This window comes from Antechinus flavipes, chromosome 6 (genome assembly GCF_016432865.1).
Source record: "Antechinus flavipes isolate AdamAnt ecotype Samford, QLD, Australia chromosome 6, AdamAnt_v2, whole genome shotgun sequence".
Classification (NCBI taxonomy): Eukaryota; Metazoa; Chordata; class Mammalia; order Dasyuromorphia; family Dasyuridae; genus Antechinus; species Antechinus flavipes.
In genome coordinates, this window is record NC_067403.1 from 96,841,627 (window position 1) to 96,865,736 (window position 24,110).

The following is a 24,110-nucleotide window of genomic DNA, read 5'->3' on the forward strand; positions in this document are numbered from 1 at the left end:
TATAAAGAAGACCCATCAATTACTTCAATAGAGGAAAGGGACTGAAGTTTCATTTCTTTGTAATAATTAGATTAGCCCAGTCCCTTTATTCCACCACACAACCATTCTATCCCTTCACTTTAGTTGTGAATGTTTGTCAGCCAACAAGCATTTATTAAGCTCTTATGTTTATGACAGGGCTTTTAAACCTTTTCCACTCCTGACCACTTTTCACTGGAGAAATTTTTACTGGGCTTAATATATAGGTATATAAAATAGGCATACAAATCAAACATTTACTGAAATAAATCACTATATATGTGTAAAGAACACTGTATTAAGTTCAAAGAGGGAGGGGAGGGAATTGAAAGAAAGTGCAAAATTTATTTTAAACAACTCAACAGAAATGTCAAAGTCCCCAGAGTCGAACTGATTGCTACTCTAAAAATTTAGTGTTTTTGTTTGCTAGTTTTTTTTTTTTCCTTAAATGTTGAATTCAGAAGGCCTGGAGTTGAATCTGCCTTTTACACTAGCTACTTGATATATACCAGTCTTTTCATCTCTGCAAGCCTCAATTTTATCATCTGTAATATGGGAGTGATATTTGCACTCCCTACCTCGCGTGGTTTTTGTGAATAAAGTGCCTTGTGAATCTGACTGCTGTTTAAATGAAGTTTTTTCCCCCTTTTTCTGTCAGGTTCTCTAATTTTAAGTCCGTGTACGTTGATGGGATCAAGGTGATCAGTGGCAGACAACTATTTGAAGATTGGAGTTTCAAATGAAGATATAAGTGAGCGTTTCAAAAGTCTAGCTTGCAGCTGACACTTAAAGAGATCAGTTAGAAATTTAGACGCCCAATCACTTTCCTCCTCCCAATCCCCAGGCCCCTGGAAACTTGGAGGAGGAGGCGGAAAAGTCTCACCTTCTTTTGAAACTACTTGCAGATGTGAGTACAATTTCGCAGTTGCTCACAACGGAGGTTTTGAGACTTCCTTGGCTATTTCCCCCCAATTTCCCCAACGTATGGTTGTCTTTAGGCTGATCCGCTGAATTGTGTGTGGTTCTTACCACTCTGATCTTTTGCCGCTCGGTTTAATTCATTCACCTCTCTCCCGCACACTCAAATTGATATCCTTCCTGCTTCCAAATAATCCCGCGTGGGGTCTGCCAATATTAGAGAAACTTTGCTTCTAAGACAAACCCAGAAATGCCTTTTTTCTTTCACCCACGTGAGAAATGAGGAAAGCCAACTGCATGATCTTGATATTTCCTCCCGCTGCTGCAATCTGGAGTATGATTTTCATTTTTTTTCTTTTTTTTTTTTACTTTCAGTTTTGAGGTTCGTAATTTTTTTTTTTTTTTTAATAGCAAGCAAGTTGGAAGATCAATGGACTCTTTCCTTAAATAAACCGCTGAGACTGGAACATTTTCTCTTCTCCCTCTTCTTTCCCTCCCTCTCCGCCCCCCCCCCCCCCAACCCCGGGTGCTAACATTAACCAGCAGCGTAGGAAAAGAAACACATTGCCTGTTTATTTGGGGGGGAGGGGAGCGTGCGATTTGTAGCTAAGTTATTACGCTTCTCTTTCCCCCGCCCCTCAGGTCTTTGGCACTCTAGACTGTTACATACCTAATCTTTGCACTGGTGAGCACAGACTTCAGTCATCTTTAATCTCCACTAAAATATAAATGGAGATAAATGTCACTGTGGGAGTGTGTGGATCTGTGTGTTTGCCCAAGTCTATCAAAGGAGCCAGATCGGAGGCTGGAGCCCGGATCCTGACCCTGATTGTATGAATAAGTAAGCAGGATGCTAGTGATTGGGTTAGATGCTTTTAAGATTTTTTTTTTTTTTTTTTGGTTAGGAAGAGGGGAAAATAACTTAAGGAAAAGACAGCCACCTCTACTTCACGTCCATCCCTCCCCCCCACTCCCCAGTTTCTCAGCAGAATTGCTCCTCTTCGCTGCAGGACTTTTAGATCTCCTTGGCGTAGAAATTACTCTCCCCTCTCTTTTTGTCTCCCCTTTCAGTTCAGATGTGCTGATGTGCAGACCGGATTCATCTTCCAGGAGCAGAAGTAGCAGCAGGAGCAAGAGGGGGCGGCTGCAGCAGCTCCTGGTAGAAGGGATCAGCCCCGGAGCCTTGGCAGAAGGATCTACGAGTAGGAGTCGGAGCCGCACCGAACCCCCGGGGGCATCGCCTTCCTCTAGGAGAGGCGGGAGGAGGAGGAGAAGCGGCCGCGCGAAGTTTGGCTGAGGGTTAACCCGGCTGGGAGACGTTCTGACAGGCTGCAATCGCGGGGCGCTGCGAGGACCTGAGTTGGACTAGGACCGCCTCCTCTCCTCCTCTCCCAGCCAGTTCTTCCCGCACCTCCCCATCCACCTCCCTCCCTACCTGCCTGGCCACCCACACACGAGCTCCTTCCCAACTTCTTTTCAAAAGCGGGGTGGGGGGCGCACACAGATAGCCCTTCTCCGTTCCCTGATGTTTTCACTGTCTCCGCATGTCTCGGGACACCTAGCAGTCACAGTCACGCCAAGGAGCCTCTAGGTGGAGAGGAGAAATTGTCCTCCCCGCCCCTTTCAATCAACGTGGATAGTAGGCGGCTGATCGCCTGAGTCCCTCTCCTCTTTTTTTTTTTTTTTTCTTCCCCCTCCCCGTGAGGAGGATGGGGATGGAAATGCTATCCCAGAGGATGGTCTTGTGGATGATGGCCTCGGGATTGATCTTCAGTGGGGAGATGTGGATCTCCTCTGGCTTCGATTATGATTACACTTACGCTTTTCACGAAGAGGATAAAACCGAGACGCTAGATTATAAGGATCCTTGTAAAGCTGGTAAGTGACTTGTCGCGTCTCATATGTCCAAGTAGTTGTCCACCTGACCTTCGTATCGCATTTATTGCTTATTATTATTATTTTTGAGAAGGAGAATTCACCTGTTTCTTCCTCTACCCTTCCCTGGCTAACATTCTCAAGCGGAGTGGACTTGACTTTATTTAACAGGTTCAGGTATTCTTTCCAAGTTCTAGGATTGCATCCCACTCCCTCCCTACCTCGCACCCCGTAGTTTTTGTTTACTCCAGACAGCTCCGGATTTGAGACCTGGAGTTAGGACTATGAATAACTCTCCCTTATCTTTCCCCTTTGCAATCCTCTTCCTCCTCCTCCAAGTGATGAAACAACACGGATTGCAAAACATGTTAAAAACCAGCACTTTAGGTCTCTAGTTTCAGAATCTTTTGGGGAAACCTTTGTTTAAGTAAATCTCTAGTTGTAGCTGGGATGCGGAAGCGGGGCACTCCTGATCGTAGCTGGATTGGATGGAGATGGAATGGATGCAGCACTGCAGGGAAAAAAAAAAGTTACTGCCTACACTGGGACACCTCTTCCTCTAGGCTCCCTCCTGGCTATAACTTCACTATTACAGTTGTGGAGATTGCATCTGCTTAGGAGCCTTCAGGAGATGTGTTCCCAGTACTTTCCCTCCTTCCCTTTAAGATACAACCCTGCCAAGGGAAAGAGAGAGGGAGAATCTCTGCAATTGTTCCTTTGGAGCACCTTGGGGGACCAGTTTTCATCGCAATTGCCGGAAGCCCTCACTTTCCTCCCCTGGCCCCAGTTACTCTCGCTAGGCGAGCGCCTCCAGTTCCTTCCGCTCCCTAGAGCCCCAAGCTTCTCGTTGCTGGTCCTCATTTGAGCGCACGGCGGCGCTTCCCTCCTGCCACCTTCTCAGACATAAGAACAGCATGTGCAGTGGGCAGGAACCACGTGAGAGAAGTTCCCAGGGGTTCGTTCTCTTCCACTAGTACCTCTTCCCGGATTCCCTTCCCCGCCCCTAGGAGTTTTGGTTTGGAAGCAGCTGTTTGCTGCTGGGATGCGCTCTGACGCGCGCCCCATACGGGAGGGGGCAACAGGGTTGACTAGGGACGGTGATTTGCGAGGGTCTGGTTCCTGGCATGACCCTGGTATTTGGAAGCTAAAAAAATAGAGATGTGTCTTCTCCTAAGAAGGGCGTGCTCCCTTCCCTGGCCTGTGAGACTTCAATAATAATAAAGAGCTGTGTAGTGGGCAACATGTATGTTCCGGATTGCCCTGCCAAATCGTGCGCACAGCATCCCAGGATAAAGCTGGGTGCGTGCGCTCACCGAGTCCTCCCTGACCTGCTCCTCAGTCACACATTTGTTTGGCATAGACCTTTGGGGCGGATGAATGAAAGGAGAGATCAGTAGACAGGGCTGGAAATTCCCTCAGTTAGCTTTTCCTTTTGATGTTGAGATGTTTGGTCTGATAGCTCTAGCGAGAATTAAAAACAAAACAAAACAAACAAACAAAAAAAACACCCATCTCTTTCCTTACTTACCAAAGGCGAGATAAGTACTAGTTTTAAATTTTTTTTTCTTGAAAGAGTTATGCAAGAACGTGCCCATGGAGACCAAAAAGCCTCAAACCCCTCTTTGTGTTGTCACTTCCAGTTAGATTGCTATTGCCTCTAGTCATCAGGTGTGCAACTATTTTAGCAAAAGACAGTTAAACTATTTCCTCCAAACGAAGCTTTTGTAGCTTTTTTTCTTTTTCTTTTCTTCTACCTCACTGGTTGGGGAAATGAATAGCCATTATATCCAAAAAAAGATGCAGAATGATTCTGTAGAGGGGAGCATCAGCTGAATTTGGAAATCCATTATCTGACTTCAACGTAATTTTGTGGGATTTTTAATAAATTCAAGTAAAAGTTTCAGAAAATTGAATATGTTGCACCTTGTTAGATGCTTGATAGAACTAATTACTAACTATATTCGGAACTAATGATTGTGTAGGAAACCTAAAAATGCTATTGTCCTTTTCTTGTGATGGGTTTAACTATATCAGTACCATAGGCTGAATATTTTTTAGGAGAAAATATGGCATTATTTTTGGCATGGGAAAATAGAATATTTTTCTTAATATTAGTCAAGAAAAGTGGAAGTGTCACAGCAGAAATGTCAAAAGAGTGACAAGTGTGTCTCAGGGAGTTCTTATCTTTGAAATCATCACTCATGGTTTTACTGAGAAAAAGGCTATCCTGTTTGAATCAGTACTTTTTATTCTATTTCAGGGCTTTCTGTAGTTTTTGCAACCTAATTTTTGGATTTTGTGTGGTTTTCAAAAAAGAAAAGTTGGCTATAATTGTTTTCCTGTAAATGGTCAGCTGGGAAAGGATAGAAGAAAACTAAATGAAACAGTTGGAAGAGTGCTTATATTTGTTTTTCCTTGATACCATTTTACTTTTGGAAAGATAATAATTGAATTATAACTCCTGCTGGTGCTTAAAGTAAATACATTTGTGAATAGATAATTATTTTATTCAGAAGGATACTCTTCCCTCATCTTTATCTGAAAATATTGTTTATTAGCTTACTTTTTTGTTTATTTGTTTGTTTTTGAGTGCTATTGCTGTTCCTTTGGAGTTTGTTGTAGCAGAGAAAGGAGTTGGCCACCCTTTGGACTTCCCTCTTCTGTCCCTGCCCATGACACCTTTGAAGCAATAATGGAATGAGATTCCTAGTCTAAAACTTCAATTGGAAATCAATGACACTCCCCTGGAACTCTGTAAAACAAGTGAAGAATTAAAAAAAAAACCTTTGGAAAATAACACACGAAAAAACAAAAGTCAGCACAAATATTAGCAAAAATGGTATAGATTAGATTGTGTCATTTTCAGAAGCTTTAGGTTTATAAGTTAATAAAACAGGGCAAAAGGGAACGGGAATCTAGGAGACTGTGACAAACTAAAATTTAAAACTGGCAAGAAAGATCCTTTCCAAAATTTAACCGTTAGAAATTCTTCTGGACCCATCCCTTGTCTTAGAACTCACAATAGGTCTAAAAGTTTGTCTTTATTGAAGGACAACACCTATGGGGTGCTATATACTCTTAGAACTGTTGGAGCAATAGACTAGTGTTTCTAGAAACTGTGCCAAACCCTGACATTGACTCTGTTATACACTGACTATATGTTCCTAAATAAGTCACTTGAGCTTCCTCATCTACAAAAGGGAAGAGTTTGAATTAGATGATTAGGAAAATCCCAGCCTAATTTCCGGAAGTATCAAAAGTAAGAGTCCTTTTCATAAATGCAATCAGGGGATTCCCAAACTCAATGTTGGTCCATATTCTCAGGACTTCAAGTTCTAAAAATTAATTGGTAATTTTTCACCTGGTCCTAAGAAACTGTCAGATAGTTTCTAACTTTCTCTGGGAGCCAGTGTAATGTCTTTGAGGGTAGCATCTGAATCTGTTACACAACAAGTATAGTAATGTCAATTGTTTAATTGCACTATATGTATTTGTATACTGTCTAATCATTTGACCCCTAACTCTGATCAAAATTAAAATAAAATAAAAAAAACCAACAACATGATTCTTTTAAAATGTTCATGAAAGACCATGAGAATGTTCCAGTTCAGGATTGTCAAACTCCAATTAGAAATGTATCCTTGTCTGCTGTAGATTGACCTAGAAAATCACAAATTAACATTATGTATGGTGCGTTTTTATTTTGTTAAACATTTCTCAGTTATATTTTAATCTGTTTTCTGCTTCTCAGAGTCCTTTAGATCAATGAAACTTTTGCTCTATGACGATGATTGCTGTATGAAAATGGTCCTATATTCTCAAAGCATATGTAGTGTTGGACCTTATTTATTTAATTATTCAACAAATATTTGTTAAGCGCTGCTGTGCAGGGATAAACCACCACCACCACCATCCCTAACAAAAGACCATCTGTCTTCAGGTTTATATGTACTGTGCTGAAATGTAATCCATGGAAAATTGAGGAGGGATAGAATACTTAACAACTGGGGCATCAGGATAGGTTTCCCAGAGTAGGTGGTACCTGAACTAAACTTTGAAAGAGGACTAGAATTCTGAAAAGTAGAGAGGAGAAGGAAGAACATTCTTTATATCAAGGGAATGATATGTGTAAACAGCTAATAGTTCAATTTTGCTGGAACAGAATTCTCATAGGGATGTAATACCAAAAGAAGTCAGAAAGATAAATAAGAACAACAGACAGAGGGAAGCAACTGAAGATTTGATCAGAAGAGTCACGTGGGCAAGCATGTGTCTAAGGAAGATTGTTTTGATAGCTGTGAGGAAAATAGTTAAGAGCTACTTTAGAGGCAGAGACCAAGAGGTAGACTACTAGCAGATTTGGGACAAGAGAGAGGTGATGAAGGTCTAAAATGGAAAAGTGGCTATGTCATCCTGCTCCTTATTAAAAGTATAAACATTGATAATGAAGAGGCTTAAAATATCTATATTATTTTTGTCCAGTCATGACTCCATTTGGGGTTTTCTTGGCAAAGATACTTGTGTGCTACTTCCATTTCCAGCACATTTTACAGATAAGGAAACTGAGACAAACAGGAATAAGTGTCTTGCCCAGAGTCACACAGTTATTGAGTGTTGAGGCTGGATTTGATTTCAGATCCTACTGACAGCAGGGCCAGTACTCTATCCACTGTGTCACTGTAGTTGCCTAGAAAAATATCTATATGTTACATCATATATTTGTATGCTTAGAAAACCCAATAGAGTGAACTCAAAAATTAATGGAAATAAAAAATACTTTAGTAAAACAATGGTATATAAGACAAACCCACAAAATCATCTCTATTTTAAAAATAATTACCAAAGATTAAGGAAATAATTTTTGCAATTATGGCAAAATGCATTAAATATTTGGATAATAACTTATCAAGAAGTACAAGAGACTTGTAGAAAAACAATCTTAAAATGATTTTCAGAGGAATTAAGGAGCAAAGGGAGAAAGATCCTCTTCCCTCTCCCCTTTTTTAGTTTAGTTAAACTAATATAACAAAAATGGCAAAACTATTCAAATTAGGTTATAGTTAATGGAAAGATTTCAAGTATTTACACAGAGGTGATGGAGTTTCTTTGTCTTGAGTGCTGGTCTTGCTAAGTTTGTCCCATTACCAGAGAGTTGACCACCAGTTGGTAATTTGTTTTTGGCCACAGTAGATCATGAAGAATTGGGGTGGAAGGAGGTCAGGTTCCAATTTGCATTAGTGGAAGGAGTGCCAGCACCAAAGAAATGACTGTTTCTTAAGAAACAGAAATAAGTTTTTCACCAAGACTGACTTAATGAACTAAAAAAATTGTTTAAGTGATAGAATGTTAAATATATAGTTCAAGCTGAATACTATTGATGACATGGAAAATCTTTCTTGAATTTATACAATGATAAAACTGAAAAAGACCCATGGAATCATTTAATTGACTCTCCTGGCCCCATGACAAAAGCTTTATAAGAAGCAATAGTGCCTACATGGATGTAGTTAAATTTCTGGCTGCAAAGTTAGAGACCCTGAACCTATGAACGATATCCTGTTTTCCCATTTGGGTCAGAGGCCTACCTGAAAGGCTGTAATCTCTCTACTTATCTAGGATCTGGGAGTTCAAGCAAATGTTTTGGACTCTTTCTCGGATGCATTTACTTTTTCTTTCACGTTATTATGAAATTTGATTCTTTTAAAGTCTAGAGTGGTTAGGTCCTTAAACCTAATAATAGTAAATCACATTTCCATAGTGCAAGACTTTAAGGTGCTTGTATTGTTTTCCTGTGAACAATCCTTTGGAGGTAGGCAGTCTAAGCATTGTACTTTATGTAGACCAGGAGAAGTCCCAAGAATAAGGCTTGGCCCTTGACCTAGTAAATGGGACTCTTTCCACTATACTACCCAGTTTATTGCTGTGTGGGCTGATAATTTTGGATTATATTACCAAAGGGAAGCAAAGAGAGGTTCCTTGTAACACTGTATATGTCTCTAAGAGCTCTGTCCTCCTCACTATCAGTCTATGGGAGGGGGCTGGAGGGAGTGAGAATGCTAATTAGTCTATCAGTGATTCTTAAATATTAAATACTTTAAATAAGCAGAAACTAGATAAACAAAGTAGTTCTGTGATATCCAGTTCTTGAGGTTTCTTTTTATAACTGGAATTTACTGCATTGCCAGTTGTTACTGAATGATAAGATACATTTTAAATGTATACACCTCTTTAATAAGGAAGGAGAATGACAACTTTTTTTTTAAATCAAATTTGTATGTTTTGAATGCTATTAATATTGGTACAAAAAGAAGTCCTTTTTTTTTTCCCCCTAAGGCAACTGGGGTTTGGAGTTAAGTGACTTACCCAGGGTCACGTAGCTAGAAAGTGTTAAAGGTCTGAGGCCAAATTTGAACTCAGGTATTCCTGACTCCAGGAATGGTGCTCTACCCACTGCACCAGCTAGCTGCTCCCCCACTTTTCTTTTAAAATTATGAATAGGACCTCTTCTGTGTTATAAGAAAAAAAAAAGTCCTCTCTCCTGCCTGCTTTCACAAGGTCTCCTGAGTAAGCTGTTAGCTATTCCTTCAGGTCATATATATAAGCCCAATTTCAAAATTGTTGTCTTACAATATTGAATTTTCCATTAGAAAAATCTTTTTAAGTTTGTTCTATGAAAATGAATAAATTCATGGATATTTTTTCCTGGCTAATTAGTAGAACACAAATTGCTTTCTTGTGACTAATGTACATTAATTTAGGGGAGGTTTAAAATGCTTCTCTATAGTGCTTATGAAAGAAGAGTTTCATAATAAGATTCTTAGTCCATGTAACGTAAAATTCTGTCAGTGGCCTGAAGATACTTTTGTTGGGGAGAAGGGATTACCTATATCTGTTAACCATCATATTTGATAACAACAAAGACTTATTATTATGTGAAAAGCATTATTATGTGCTGAGAATTAAAAGATAGAAATGATGGAAACTGAATTTGACCTTGAAGAAAGGGAGTGGAGTAAACAGATAAAAGTCTGGCTGAAGGGACATCAGTGTAGGGTCCATTTCAACTAGGGAAGATGACATTAGATAAAGTACAAAAACAGAGGAAAAGGAGGGAATAAACATTAATATAGTTCTTACTATATACCAGGCACTGTGCTAATAGTTTTTATAAATGTTGTGCTTAATATCTCATTTGAGTCTCACAACTACCCTTCTAAAGTAAATGCTGTTTTTAACCTTCATTTAATAGGTGATGAAACTGAACAGAAGTTAAATTATTTGCACAAGTTAAGTGATCATATAACTAGTAAGTATCTAGGATCAAATTTGAACTCAGATCTTTTCCAGCTTTAGCACTCTACCATTAGTTGCCTGATAAGAGAGGAAAAGATAAGAAGACTATGAATACTGAGCAGTATATTGTGGTTGAAACATAGAAGTTTTTAAGTACCAGAGAAAGAAAAAAGAATTTACTAAGTATCTACTATGTGTCAAGACTGAAAAGATAGGTTAGAGATATGATGTGAGATCATTGAATGTCAGTTAGATTAAGGAATTCATAATTTATGATATAGTAATGGAAGAGTTGATAAATCAAAAATCTTGATCAAAATAGTATAATAGGAAGATTACTTAGGTTAATAAGAAAGATGCTCTGGAGAGAGAAAAGACTTATGGCAACCAGGTCAGGTGGAAGGATATTACAACTGGATTGGAGAAGAGTGAAAGAATGTCTAAATTAGAATAATGATAGTGGCTGTGGAAGGAAGGAGACAAACATGAGACTTTTTATACAGACAGAATTCATAGGAAGTGGCAATTGATTGGATTTGGCAGTGAAGAAAGAAAAAGCTACTTGAGTTTCAGTCTTTCCCTCTTAAGCTACAGCATGGGTCTGCTATCCACTAATTTGGCAAGACTTTCTTGAATCTGTTTATATTTTCAGCCTTTTGTGGTAATAAATCACATACCACTTCTGTATAATATAGCAGAACACTTCCTTGTTTAGATCCTCTGTGTCTTTTTTTTTTTTTTCAAGTTCAAAGGATATTCATTTTTAGTTTCCTAGGAGAATTATGGCTTAGACAGTGAGCTTTTGCATTAGAAAGATCTGATTTCGAATTATGACTAGGATATGGTGGTTGTGTGAATATATGCATTAATTTTCTTAAACTCTCAGTGTCCTGTTCCACCCTCTAAGCCTGAAAGTAAGAGATGAGATGAGTAGCTGATCTAAAAAGTTCATTGATGAAATCACAGGCCTGGTTCCCAAAATTTTAGGATTTCATGAATAAAATATGCTCTCATGCTAATTCTTCTGATTTTGTAGCATTTATTCTTGCTCTTCTTAGCTTTTACCCTCCAGACTGAAGATTTCCTTCAGTTCTTTGAACTGTTTTTTTGGGGGTTTTTGGCCACCCAACCTCGTTTTCTCTCCATTCAATGCACTAAATATTTATTAAGTGCTTTTCATTTGCAAGACACTGCCTCAGATTCTGATAAAAAATCAAATCACACTCCAAGAGAACACTGATAAGTATAATGCCAGGTGGGACATGATTGGCACAAAATAATGTTCCAGGGAAATTGTTCTAGAAAAGCTTAAAGAGGGAGAAAACAGTTGGGGGAGGGGAGGGTGAGAGTGAGAATGGAGTGGGTGGTTGGAAAAAGCTTCACACACAGAGAAGGTGACACCTGCAGCCTTCAGCAGCAGAGATGAGAAAGGAGTGCATTCTGTGTGAATACATAGACAGCATGTTATGTTCAAAAAACAGCCATTCTCATTTGGTGAAAGCATAGAACATGTGAAGAGGAATTTTGTGAAATAAGGCTAAAAAGGTTTGTTGGCCCCAAAGTGCCTTAAATACCAAACCAAGCAGTTAGAATTCTATTTCAGAAGTTTATCCTGGTCCAGCTGCATCAGCTGATGAACTTTTCCTGCACTGATTCTCTTTTTGATATTTTCGTACCTGAAAGAGATTGAGTTTACCACAAATTTGGAGGCTTAATCATGTACCCTTCCTCCTTCCCTCCCTCCCTCCCTCCCTCCTTCCTTCCTCCCTCCTTCTCTCCTTCCCTCTCTCCCTCCCTCCTTCCTTCCTTCTTCCCTCTCTCCCTCCCTCTCTCCCTCCTTCCTTCCTTCCTCCCTCCCTCCTTCCTTCCTTCCTTCCTTCCTTCTTCCTCCCTCCTCCCTTCCTTCTTTCCTTCCTTTCTCCTTCCCTCCCTCCCTCCCTCCCTCCTTCCTTCCTTCCTTCCTTTCTTCCTTTCTTCCTTCCTTCCTCCCTCCCTCCTTCCTCCTTCCCTCCTTCCTTCCTTCCTTCCCTCCTTCCTTCCTTCCTTCCTTTCTTCCTTCCTTCCTTCCTTCCTTCCTTCCTTCCTTCCTTCCTTTCTTCCTTCCTTCCTTCCTTCCTTCCTTTCTTCCTTCCTTTCTTCCTTTCTTCTTTTCATCCTTCCTTCTGCCTGTATGTTTATCTGCCTGCTAGTCTATCTAGGAACAGTATTTATAAATAGATTTTGATATTTTTGAATGTTTAAATATATACAATACTATTTTCTTCTTCTCTTATGTGTCTCATAAGTTGAGTAATTTCTCCACAGAAAAAAATAATCTCTTACAGTCAATTTTTTCCTTTACATAGATGCTACATTATGAAAAGAATAGATACTTAACCTATATGTAAATATTCTTAAATTTTTTTTTGATAGTATTCACTTCTTACAGAAGAGAATCATACTGAAATTTGCCAGTTCTTTGACATAGTGACTTATTAAGGATTTATGAAGGTATTGGGGTTTCCACCTGCATCTCTGAGCAATTCAGAGGTTATATACTCCAGATGATTTATTGATATTTATTTTTAGGTAAGTGTTTTTATGGTGCCCATAATACTCTAGGTACTGTACTAAACACTTTACAAATGTCATCTCCATCATTTGATCTTCATGACTAGCCTTTGAGGTAGGTGCTATTATTATCACCATTTTGCAGTTCAGAAAACTGAAGCAAGCAGAGTTAAATGGCTTGCTTAGAGTCACACAGGTAATGTTTTTCTGAGGCCAGATTTGAACTAATCTTCCTAAGACTAGGCCCAGTGCTCTATCTACTGGGAAACCTCACTTCTTACATAGACTTAGACCACCTCATCATGTGCTGTTTAGTAGTCATAGAATTTAGGAACATACATTTGGATTTAGAAGGGACTTTAAAGTTTATCTAATTCAACCTCCTAATTTTCTAGATGAGGATGGACCAGAAATCTTGTGTGTCCAAAGTTATATAAGTAATAATAGAAATAACAGGATTCAATTAAGGCCCCTTTACTCTAAATCCTATACTCTTTTTACTTGTCATGCTGTGATGCATCAAAAGATAATTCTGGAAATGGGAATCACATTAGCATCTTCAGTTTAAAAAAAAAAAAAGAACATAGTTAATCTATAATCTGGATGTAATCAGTCATTGAGGCCCCCACTGGGATCAGCTAATGCTTTGCTTTACAGAGCTCAGAATTCCCCTGTTCCTTAGAGTTGTTGGGATTCTCTTTACAGCACCCTTAATTAGGTGTGAATAATGAAGAATACATGACTTTTATCCCTATGGAGTGGAGGTGCAGTGAGATGGAGGACTGATGCTGTAGTTGGTGAGTTTGAGAGCATTCCTGGCTTTCAAAGATGCAAAGTAAGTTTTGCCTGAGAGCTTGAGGACTCCTGTTTCTCTTTCTACCTTCTTTGTCTTCACTGCCACCATGAAAAAAAGGTATTTAGAGATAGAAAATCATATGTTTAGAGTTGGAAAGGAATTTAGAAGCCATCTGCTACAATCCCCTCATTTTATAAAAGAAGACTTTGAAAGAATCACAGAGGTTTCACAACTTGTTCAGAATTAGTAAATCACTGGTAGAATTGGTTTTTAAATTCTGATCTTATATTACACCATACTGCCTTTTTTTCTTTTCTCAGCTGTTTTCTCTAATGATCAATTGTTCTGAAGTCAGGAAGACTCATTGTCTTTTGAATCTGGTTTTAGAGACTAGTTGTGTAATCCCAGATAAAATCACTTAATCCTTTTTGCCTCAATTGTCTCATCTGTACAATGAGCTGGAGAAGGAAATGGCAAGTCAGTCGAGTATCTTTGCAAAGAAAACCCCAAAATGGGATCATGAACAGTCGACACAATTGAACAATATATTTTTTTTATTAATGCTTTTATTTTCAAAACATATGCATGGATAATTTTTCAACATTAACCATTGTAAAACCTTGTGTTTCAAATTTTCTTCCCCTTTCCCCTACTCCCTCACCTAGATGGCAAGTAATTCAATATATGTTAAACATGGGAAAAATATGTTAAATCCAATATATGCATACATATTTATACAATTTTCTTGCTGCACAAGAAAAATCAAATTAAAAAGGAAAAAAAATGAGAAAGAAAATAAAATGCAAGCAAACAACAAAAAAGATTGAAAATGCTATGTTGTGATCTATAATATTCTTCTCTAAAATATAATGTTCTCTGGAAGCAGGTTTCTTGGGGGGCTTCTGGAGGCAGCCTTAGTTTCAGTTCAAAGTAATAAGCACCTCAAATGCAACCAGGAGTTAAAGTCCAAATCCTTTATCGTTTCCTTTTAATTCTTGTCTCTTTCCTGGGGCCCAATTAGCTTTCTTAGAGGCCTCTCTCTCTCCTTGGTTCTGAGAGCTCCTGCCGCTAGTTTTTGCCTCTGCCAGCTTCAGCCTCCAGCCAGCACAAAAGTGGAAGATGGAATGAATCTGTTATCTCCTTCGAAAGGTTCTAGTGGGCTTCTGTCCTTTGGCCCCGAGAGCTCCTCCTTATATATGCTTTCTTAAAGGTGTGAATCTTGTGGAATTATAATAAGTACTAAGTACGTATAAATTAGAGAATCATTATCTTGTCAATTCCACTGACTTGGCACCTTGTAAGAATCCTAACAGTGATCCACCCTCAGTTCCCACAGTCTTCTCTCTGGATGTAAATTGCTCTTTTCATCACATGATCATTAGAACTGGTCTGAATCATTTCATTATTGGAAAGAGCCATGCCCATCAGAATTGATCATTGTATCATCTTTTTGAACAACAATTTTAAATTGTTTTGTACCTTTCCTTAGCTTCCAGACATCATAAAGAACGGAGGCCCTGGTAAAATGGAGCATAGAATAATTTAATTACCAGAAAACTATAATCAATTATACTTGATTAATTCTTACTATTATTAGCTTCAGGAATAGAAGATTGACAGTTAGATTTGAAGACATTATAGCCTGCTAATTGCATGTTTGCCTGGCCTCGTCCCTCAACTAAACCATTCTAAAGAACCCAACCCATACATTTGTATGACGTAGTGCATTCTGGGCCATTCTGGTCCTGTCCTAATGTATATCTTGCCACGATTTCAGATGCTTTTGGAGGAGGGAGTAAAACTGGTGACTTTGCACAGCTCTTCTTCACTTAAATCCAATTCATTTTCAAGTCATCTCCTTCCTATTGATACGGAAGGATAAACAACAAACAATGACAGTACAGATTGAGTATTTGAAAGCCAAAAGGTAGATAAGACTATATTTACCTTGCTAACGTGTACTTAGGTGATATTAATATATATATATATATATATATATTATATATATATATATATAATATATATATATATATATATATATTATATATATATATATATATAACAAATAATAGTGAAAACATATATATTGAAAAGCTGTACCACAAAGGAAAAAAATAGTTTAAGCATGCTTAAGAATAAATTAACTTTTCTACATTAAAATCTAATTATATGTGAGTTAACACATTCCTTCAAGTTATACCTTATAATCAGTCTATCAACCACACCCACCACTTTTCTATAGTATTAATCATCTGCTCTCTGCTAAATTCAACTGCTTTTTCTCAGTCCTCCTCAAAACCCTCCTTTCAGCTTTTGTCATGATCGTTAGCCTTGCCCTCCAACACTCAATTCAGTGCTGGTCTTCCTCCAGTCTGTCTGCTCTTTTGATGTTTCCTTTGTTGTTTCATTATGGATCTCAGCCCCTTAAGTTAGTGATGTTCCTAAAAGTTCTGTCCTATGACCTCTTTCCCCCCTTTCTCCATCCCCCTATACTCTTGGCTTTGATGATTTTATCAGTCCTCATTCATTATATGTCAAATCCAAATCATATTCTTGAAATTTAATCCCTCATTGCTAGAAACCAGTAGGTATCTCCATCTGGATATCCTATCAGAATCTCAAATTTAGCATATCTCAAGTGCAAGTCACTGTCTTTCCTCCTAAATTGGTACCTTCTCTTAATTTCCTATTTATTTTATCAAGTCCACTCACTATCTTTGATGTTTATGTTTCACTAGGTACTTCCTCCTCCTTCCCTAATCCTAGACCTCATTATCCAATCAGTTGCTAAGTTAACATTTTCCCCTCAAAACTTCTTTTAAATCTAACCTCTTTTCTCTGCTCATATTCCATTCCCCTCAATGTAGCACTTCATTACCTCTCAAACATGCTGTTATAAGTGTCCTCTGATTTTACTCTTCTCTAATCATGACTGCCAATGTTATTTTCCTAAGGCATTATTTTGACTGTTTTTTTCCTTTCTCAAAAAAAAAAAATCTCCTCTGCTCCCCTTGTCACTACTGTATTTTTATTGTTTAATGATGGAGATCAGATAATTTATTTCTTTTTTCTTGATGAGGCAATTGGGGTTAAGTGATTTTCCCAGGATCACACAATTATTAAGTGTTGACTTCAAGACTGGATTTGAATTCAGATTTTCCTGCCTTCAAGGCTGGTGCTATCCACTGAGCCATCCAGCTGCTTTTGCCTATTGTCCGTAATATAAAATATATACCCCATCAGCCTGGCATTTAAGGCCACTCACCATCTGGCTCCAACCTCCTTCACTAGTTTTATTCGCCTTCATGTACTTCATGCTGCCAAAGCTGTTCCCTGAACTGGACATTCCATTTTCCATCTTAGATATAGAAAGATTTCCTTATAGGAAACATGTAGGAAACAAAGAATGTTTCCATCCAGGAAATAAATAATATTTACTTCCTTCAAGTCTCAGTTTAAATGTTAATCTTTCCTTGATTTTTTCCCTCTTTCTTCTGATTGTTAATCAGAATTAATTGCTACTTAAATTACCTTTATTTTTATAGCTATATAAATGTTGTAGTCCTTCAGTAGAATGAAAACTCCTTGAGGAAGCAGATTGAGTTTGTCTTTGAAATTCTAGTGCCTAGTATATAATAATCACTTACTATATCTATTGAATTGAAAGATTATTTAGTTGGATGATTGAATTAAGAAATTTCTGTAGACTTTACTATGCCATTAAAATTTTTTGTTAAAGAACTTAAGACTGTCTTATTAGCATTTTTTAAAAATTAGCTTTTTTGGGGAACTTTGAAGTTAATACTTTGACATGTATACTTCCCCTATTCCTTATCAAGCTGTGGTATGGGTGTTAACATTTGCTTTTTGAGGTTCATGACTCAGATGCAACCTTTAGAGCTTTTTTCTCCTTTGGGGAGTTTTATGATTTATCAGTGTCTTAAGTTGAATTGAGAATCACAACTCAGATGGAGCAGAGCTGTGCTGGTAAATGTTTAACAACAGATTTTCTGACTTAAAAAAAGCTTAATCTTTATTATTAGCATTTTTCCCATTATTTTGAGTCCAAATAATCAAACAAAAAAAAAAACAAGCTATCTTCAGAAAAATGTTCATAACTGACAATTTAACAGTGAATCATTTATTTCTTCAGAGACAGAGCTAATTTCAAGATATTCCTGGGTATAAGAGTAGTTTTTGGAAACCCACTGGAGTCCTGCTATTAGAGCAACTCACGAGAAGTCCCTTAAGGCATAAAATCAGTTATCTTTCCTTTGACACCCAGCAGAGATCTGTCTATAAATGCCTAGAATGATAAGCAGTAATTAAGAATTTTAAAAGTTTGTATTTGGTACTTCAGACTAATGTATATTTCTAGATAATCAGGCTGCCTTTACTGCATGGAAGTCAAAACTTTGAAAACATTTTTGCTTGTTTAGAACACATGGACAATTGTGGAAAATAGCTATATGGGAAATACCTCTTGGGAAACTGAAATCTTATGCCTAAGAAATGTTTGTTCACTTGATCTTGTTATGTATTTTACTTTAATGTTTAATCCTCCCATGTTAGATCTTAGGAACCCACTCCATGAATGATCTGTTCTGCCCCTGTCATGCAACTGTAGTGAGATTGGTAATTAGGTTGGTGGTTTCTATGATATTGGCATCTGTCCCAAAAGAATTTCTTTAGCAAGCAGATTCTTTGTTTGATATATTAAACATTATCAGACTGTCAAGCAGTTTATTCAATAACATTATTATGCAAACTGCTTCATTGATGCTGTATTTAGAGCCTTAACTAGACAATTTTGTGCCCATGATTAGACTACAAAATCACTTCCTTCCCCCATCTTAATGAAAGGCATAATTGAAATAGTAAATGCATATTATATATTTGTATACATACATACATATATATATGTATATATATATATATTTGCTATGTTCTTCAACTTTCATGACTTGCATTATTTTGGCTTTATTTAAATAGGCTCTTGAGAAGTTTAAAACCTAAATATGGATGAATATCCATGGCCTTCATGTAACATATCTGAAACAAATGGAAGTCTATGAAACTAGTATGTTTATATAAAGATAGTTTTGTGGACACAAGAAAATGCATCTTACTTGCCATTTTCACCTCGGTGTATTACATTTTTGTTTATATGTTTATTACCATCACCCATTGCAGCTGTGATTTATTGCCATTGATGGCAAATAAGCAGGAGAAGTCTGTGGAAGAGCAGTGCCTCTCAAACCACTGGTTCTGCTTTCCACCCAGTCCCCACTGCCACCATGCAAGGGATCAAGAAGTGAAGAAGGAGTCAGCCTTCCTCAACATCTGGTGACCAACTGACATTCATAGGGTAGTTAAGGTGATTTTGCTGAAGCCCTGAGGCATCCGTTCTAAGGAAGACAGATGTTCTTGGGGGTACGGAATTTGATTTCCATCATCAGCTAAGTGAATCAAACCATTATGACCACTACCACCATCACTACCACCTCTCCTCAGACATAATGGAGACAGCCCAGGCCCTTGAGACAAAAGCTCTGAGAACAGCAGGGTTCTCCAGAACAACAGTCCATACAGCATTTTAGGAAATAATCTCTGGAAAGGTGTGGTCTGGCCACTACTTCTGTGGTTGCTGAAGTCTAGAAAAGAAAGTTTTTGGCACCCAAATATTTTATATTGTCAAATAATTCAATATCAGAATTACATTTTTTATCATATAAAATCATACATAAATATATTTCATATAAATATATTTCATTAATATATTTCAGTATATCATATAAAATTATATAAAACAATTTTATATATAATATAAATATACACATATATAATGAAAATCAATTTAAATATAAATAAAATAAATATAAATGTACAAAATAATAATTTTACATATAATGTAAATATATAAAAATACAAAATATTCAAGTATATAAATATATCATGTAAAAGTATAAATTATAATGATATCATCTGCTTTTTTCTCTGAAGCTTAAGGACCATAGGGCTTATTCTAGCTTACTTGGAGTTAAAACCTCCTCTATGTGTTGTCTCTCTCCTTAAGAATGCCAGTATAGTTCTTTGAACATTGGAAGTGCTCATTCATTCATTTATCCATAGCAGACAGACTTGAAAAGTATCTAAGAAGAACTTAAATTCTATTGCTCTCTTAGTAGCTGAGATTTTTGTGTGATCTAGATACAGTTTTACTCCTATAATTTATTATGTGAATTGCCTTGGCTTTATAATTATATGCTCTGAGTGAAAGTGTATGAAAAATTTTTATGTGAGTTTTAAATTATTGTATATGTATGCTGTATTTATTATGCCTATTTCCTTTGTTGTATTTACTGGTAAGAAGCTGATTGGCCTAGAATAATTAACGGACAACTACATTTGGAATTCAGAATATCTGGGTTTAAAACCTGTCTGTGATTTATCATAGTTTTGTGATTCTGTGCTCCTGGGCAGCTCAAATTCTACAATTGCAGATAGTTGCAGATTTATATTGGTAAAAGCAGTTTCTTCTCTAGGAGTTGTATTCACACTCTTTCCCCCCCAAAAAGGAAAATGATAGTATATGTAAGATGAAATGACTAATCCAGTACCACCAATTTATAGAAGCACTTATAGACACCACATTATTTGGCCTTGTGTATTCTTTGATCAAAAGTTATCAATGATTGACTCATTATATGTTGATTAGGTTGTATAGATGAGCGGACTATTAGACATAAGCATGGGGGCTTATTGTTATTTTTCTAAATATCTTCTCTTTATTTTCCTGGTGGCATTCCCTCCTCAGCCTACCCCCACCTCCTTCTGACTTCTCATTTTTTCAATTAATTTAAATGCACAGCACAACTTGCAGGTCATTATTTTGCCCATATCAGCTTTCAGTGAGCATTGTGAAGATAGTTTTTCTTCTGTTCACTTATGAGGGAACCTCATTCAGCCAGTGAATAAACACATGCTCTGTTGGCTGGCACATCCTCCCCCTTGCCTGCCACTTGAGTTTTTGAAAAGTAAATATGATGTATTCTTTTTCTCTCTAAAGAATTTTCTCTTGGTTGGTTAACTGTAATGACTGCCATGGCTGTTAGCAGCAGGTCTTCCTTGAAAGTTGAAAGGCGGGGGTGTGTGGGTTAAACATTGTTTTTCTCTTACTCTTTCCAAGCCTATGGAGGCCCTGTCACTAGCCTGCAGCTGCACCAGTCCCCGGAGCCCCTTCCTCTCACTCTATCAGCATCATTGAATGCAATTTGTATCATCTTCCCAACTGTACTTAGTTCCCCCAATTCCCATTTTTCGTGGAAAATTATTTATTAAAATGGGAAAGGGTATTCAAATACACAAAGCATCAGTATACATAGCTATTAAGAGACCTTCATATTTGGGTATTTATTGGGAGGGGGGGTGGAAAACTGTCAAGCACATTGGTTTTAGAATCACTTGTTGCAAATGTTGGAAAAATTTTGTGGAAAAGATGAGCTTTGAGTTGAAATTTGAAGGAAGGGTGGAACATTGCATGGCTTCAGTGGATGGGAAGGGACAATTTTTTTTCCAAGTGTGTGGGCCAAAACTAGGAGAGGAAAACCATGAGAAAGTTTGTCAGGCTTAATTCTTCTAATATTTTTGGACACTAATTTTTATTAATAATATGAATTAATTGCTGGGTTAAACAGGCACTTAGATTACTTTCATACATTTTTAAAAATTATCTTCACACAGACACCCAAGTGTCACAAAACTGGGTATTGCTAATATTTCCTTAAGCATCAGGCCCAAGAATATTTTTGCTGATCAGGATTTTCCACTTAAACTGTCAAAAGGGTATTATTTTTTCTTATATGTTAAGTACTTAATACATATGAGAGTTCATTCAACAAAGAGGATTTCTCAAATCCCCAACCAAATCACTGCCAGAAAAGAAACTTTGGGGGTTTAAATCAACCTTAATGTGGAAAAAAAAGCAACATACCTACAGCAAGCACTGTAGGGCTCCAGCAGTCTGATTCATTCATCTTTCCCTCTGGCAGAAATCTGTCTTCTTGGGAGGAAGAGGAAGTTTGCTATTCTAACTCCTCCTCACATTCTTTACAGCTGCTCTGATTCTCCTTGGTGGCAACCCTGTCTATGGGGGCTGTTTGTCACTGTCGCTTTTGTGTGCCCCTTGCTATAGTTGAGGATTGACGCAATTCTACTTTCCCATCTCTTTTCACAAGAGGAAAAGCTATTTATTTGAACTTTAATATGGTATTCAAGTTTTCAATAATATCAGGTAATTAAAATGGTTACACTAGTATGTGGTGGTTGTCCAGTTGCTTCAGTTTATTTCAACACTGTGATTCCATTTGGAGTTTTCTTGGCAAAGATACTGGAGTGGTTCGATGTTTCCTTCTCTGGCTCATTTTACAGATGAGGAAGCTGAGACAGTTAAGTGACTTGTCCAGGGTCACAGAGCTAGGATGTGACTGAGGCCAGATTTGAAATCAAGAAGGTTAGTCTCCTTGATTCCATGTCCAACATTAATTCCACTGTGCCACCTAGCTCCTCAAAACTATCATTTAAGATAAAACAACTTAATAACAACATAAATAAATTAGTGCTATGGGGCTTCTTTTTATTGTAGCAAGTTTATTTTTAATACACATTGTTTTATGAATCATGTTGGGAGTGAAAAATCGAGCAAAAGAGAAAAACTGTGGGAGAGATAAAAAACAAAACAAAACAGAAAAAAGAAGTAAACATAGCATGTGCTAATTTATATTCGGTCTCTTGAGATCTTTTTCTGGATGCAGATGGCTTTTTCTGTCCAAAGTCTACTGGGATTGCTTTGGATCACTGAATCACTAAGAAGAATCAACCCTTTCATAGTTGATCATCGCACAGTTTTGCTGTAATTGTGTACAATGTATTTTTGGTTCTGCTTGTTTTGCTTAGCATTAGTTCATGTAAATCTTTCTAGGATTTTCTATAATTAGCCTGTTCATCATTTTTTATAGAATAATAACATTCCATTACTTTCATGTAATATAACTTGTTCAGCCATTTCCCAGTTAATGGGTATTCATTCCTTTTCCAGTTCTTTGCTACAAGAAAAAAAAGTTTTGCTACAAACATTTTTGTACATGCTGGTCTTTTTCCTTCTTGTATGATTTCCTTGGGATATAGACCTACTAATGACACTGCTGGGTCAAAAGGTATGCATAGTTGGATAACTTTTTGGGCATAGTTCCAGGTTGCTCTCCAGAATGGTTAGATCAATTTACAAATCCACCAATAATGCATGAATGTCCCAGTTTCTCCACATTCTTTCCAGCATTTATCATTTTCCTGTCATTTTTGCCAATCTGAGAGATGTGAGATGGTACCTTAGAGTTGTTTTAATTTGCATTTCTCTAATCAATAGTGATTTAGAGCATTTTTTCATATAATTATAAATGGCTTTAATTTCTTCATCTGAAATTGTCTGTTCATGTCCTTTGGCCATTTAACAATTGGGGAATGACTTGTATTATTAAAAATTTGACACAGTTCTTTATATATTTTAGAAATGAGATCTTTATCAGAAATACTGTCTGTAAAGACTTTTTCCCAGATTTGTACTTAGCATTTAATCTTGTTTCTCTTGGTTTTGTTTATGCAAAAACTTTTTAATTTAAAGTAATCAAAGTTGTCCATTTTGCCTTTCATAATGTTCTCTAGTTCTTCTTTGGTCATAAATTCCTCCCTTGTCCAAAGATATGATAGGTAAATTATCCCTTGTTCTCCTAATTTGTTTATAGTATCATCCTTTATGTGGGGCTTCATTTTAAAATGCTTCAGCATTTTAAATTTATTCATGAAAAAACAAAACAAAACATTAATTAGGCACCTGTGTGCGATTTATTGTTCTAGATATGAGAGACATACAAAAATAAACATGTAACTAACAGATACTGAGATCTTACAATTTACAAATGATAATCAAAAAAGGATGGTTGATACTATATAGTGCTTTAAGTCTTGCAAAAAAAAACCCTTTAACATTTATTATCTTATTTGGTGTTTACTCATTGAGACAGGTAACCAAAGTATCAATTATCTGCTTCTCTTCCCTCCCTCCCTCCCTCCCTTCTTTCTCTCCCTTCCTTCTTCCCCTCCATTCATTTCCTCCATTCTTTCCTTCCCTTTCTCCCTTTTCCCCTTCACTCCCTTCCTTTCCTCCATACATTCCTTTCCTTTCTTTCCTTCCTTCTTTCCTTTCTTTCTTCCTTCCTTCTTTCCTTCCTTCCTTCCTTCTTCCTTCCCTCTCTCCTTCCTTCCCTCCCTCTCTCTTGCTTTTATTCCTTCTCCTTTTTGTCTTACAGAAGTTAGATGATTTGTCATTGTTACTCTTGTTACAGATACATTCTATGCCAATTAGAATGTGGTCAATGAAAAAAAGTATAAAGTTCGGCAAAATCAAGTAAGAAAAGAGTTTCTGTACAAAATGAGAATTCACTTTCATAAATACTCCATCATGCAACTTTTAAGGCTAAGTATGAGGAAATAGCATGAAGAGGAAAGTTTAAGACTTTTTTGAATTTCTGTGAGAGTTTTGAATATATAGATTATTGATATTTGTGATATCCTACTATGAGGGACACAGAGTTGGATATCTGTC

At 37.2% G+C, this 24,110-nt stretch overlaps 1 protein-coding gene across 1 annotated transcript in view; it reads left to right on the forward strand.

Annotated features, from left to right (window-relative positions):
- Positions 1–236: 236 nt before the first annotated feature.
- LOC127541411 (tolloid-like protein 1) overlaps positions 237–24,110 on the forward strand; it is a 172,337-nt gene continuing 148,463 nt past the window's right edge. The window contains exon 1 of the mRNA XM_051966691.1: positions 237–2,814. Within this exon, the coding sequence (XP_051822651.1) occupies positions 2,646–2,814 (169 nt within the window). The 5' untranslated portion in view covers positions 237–2,645. The remainder of the gene's footprint in view (positions 2,815–24,110) is intronic.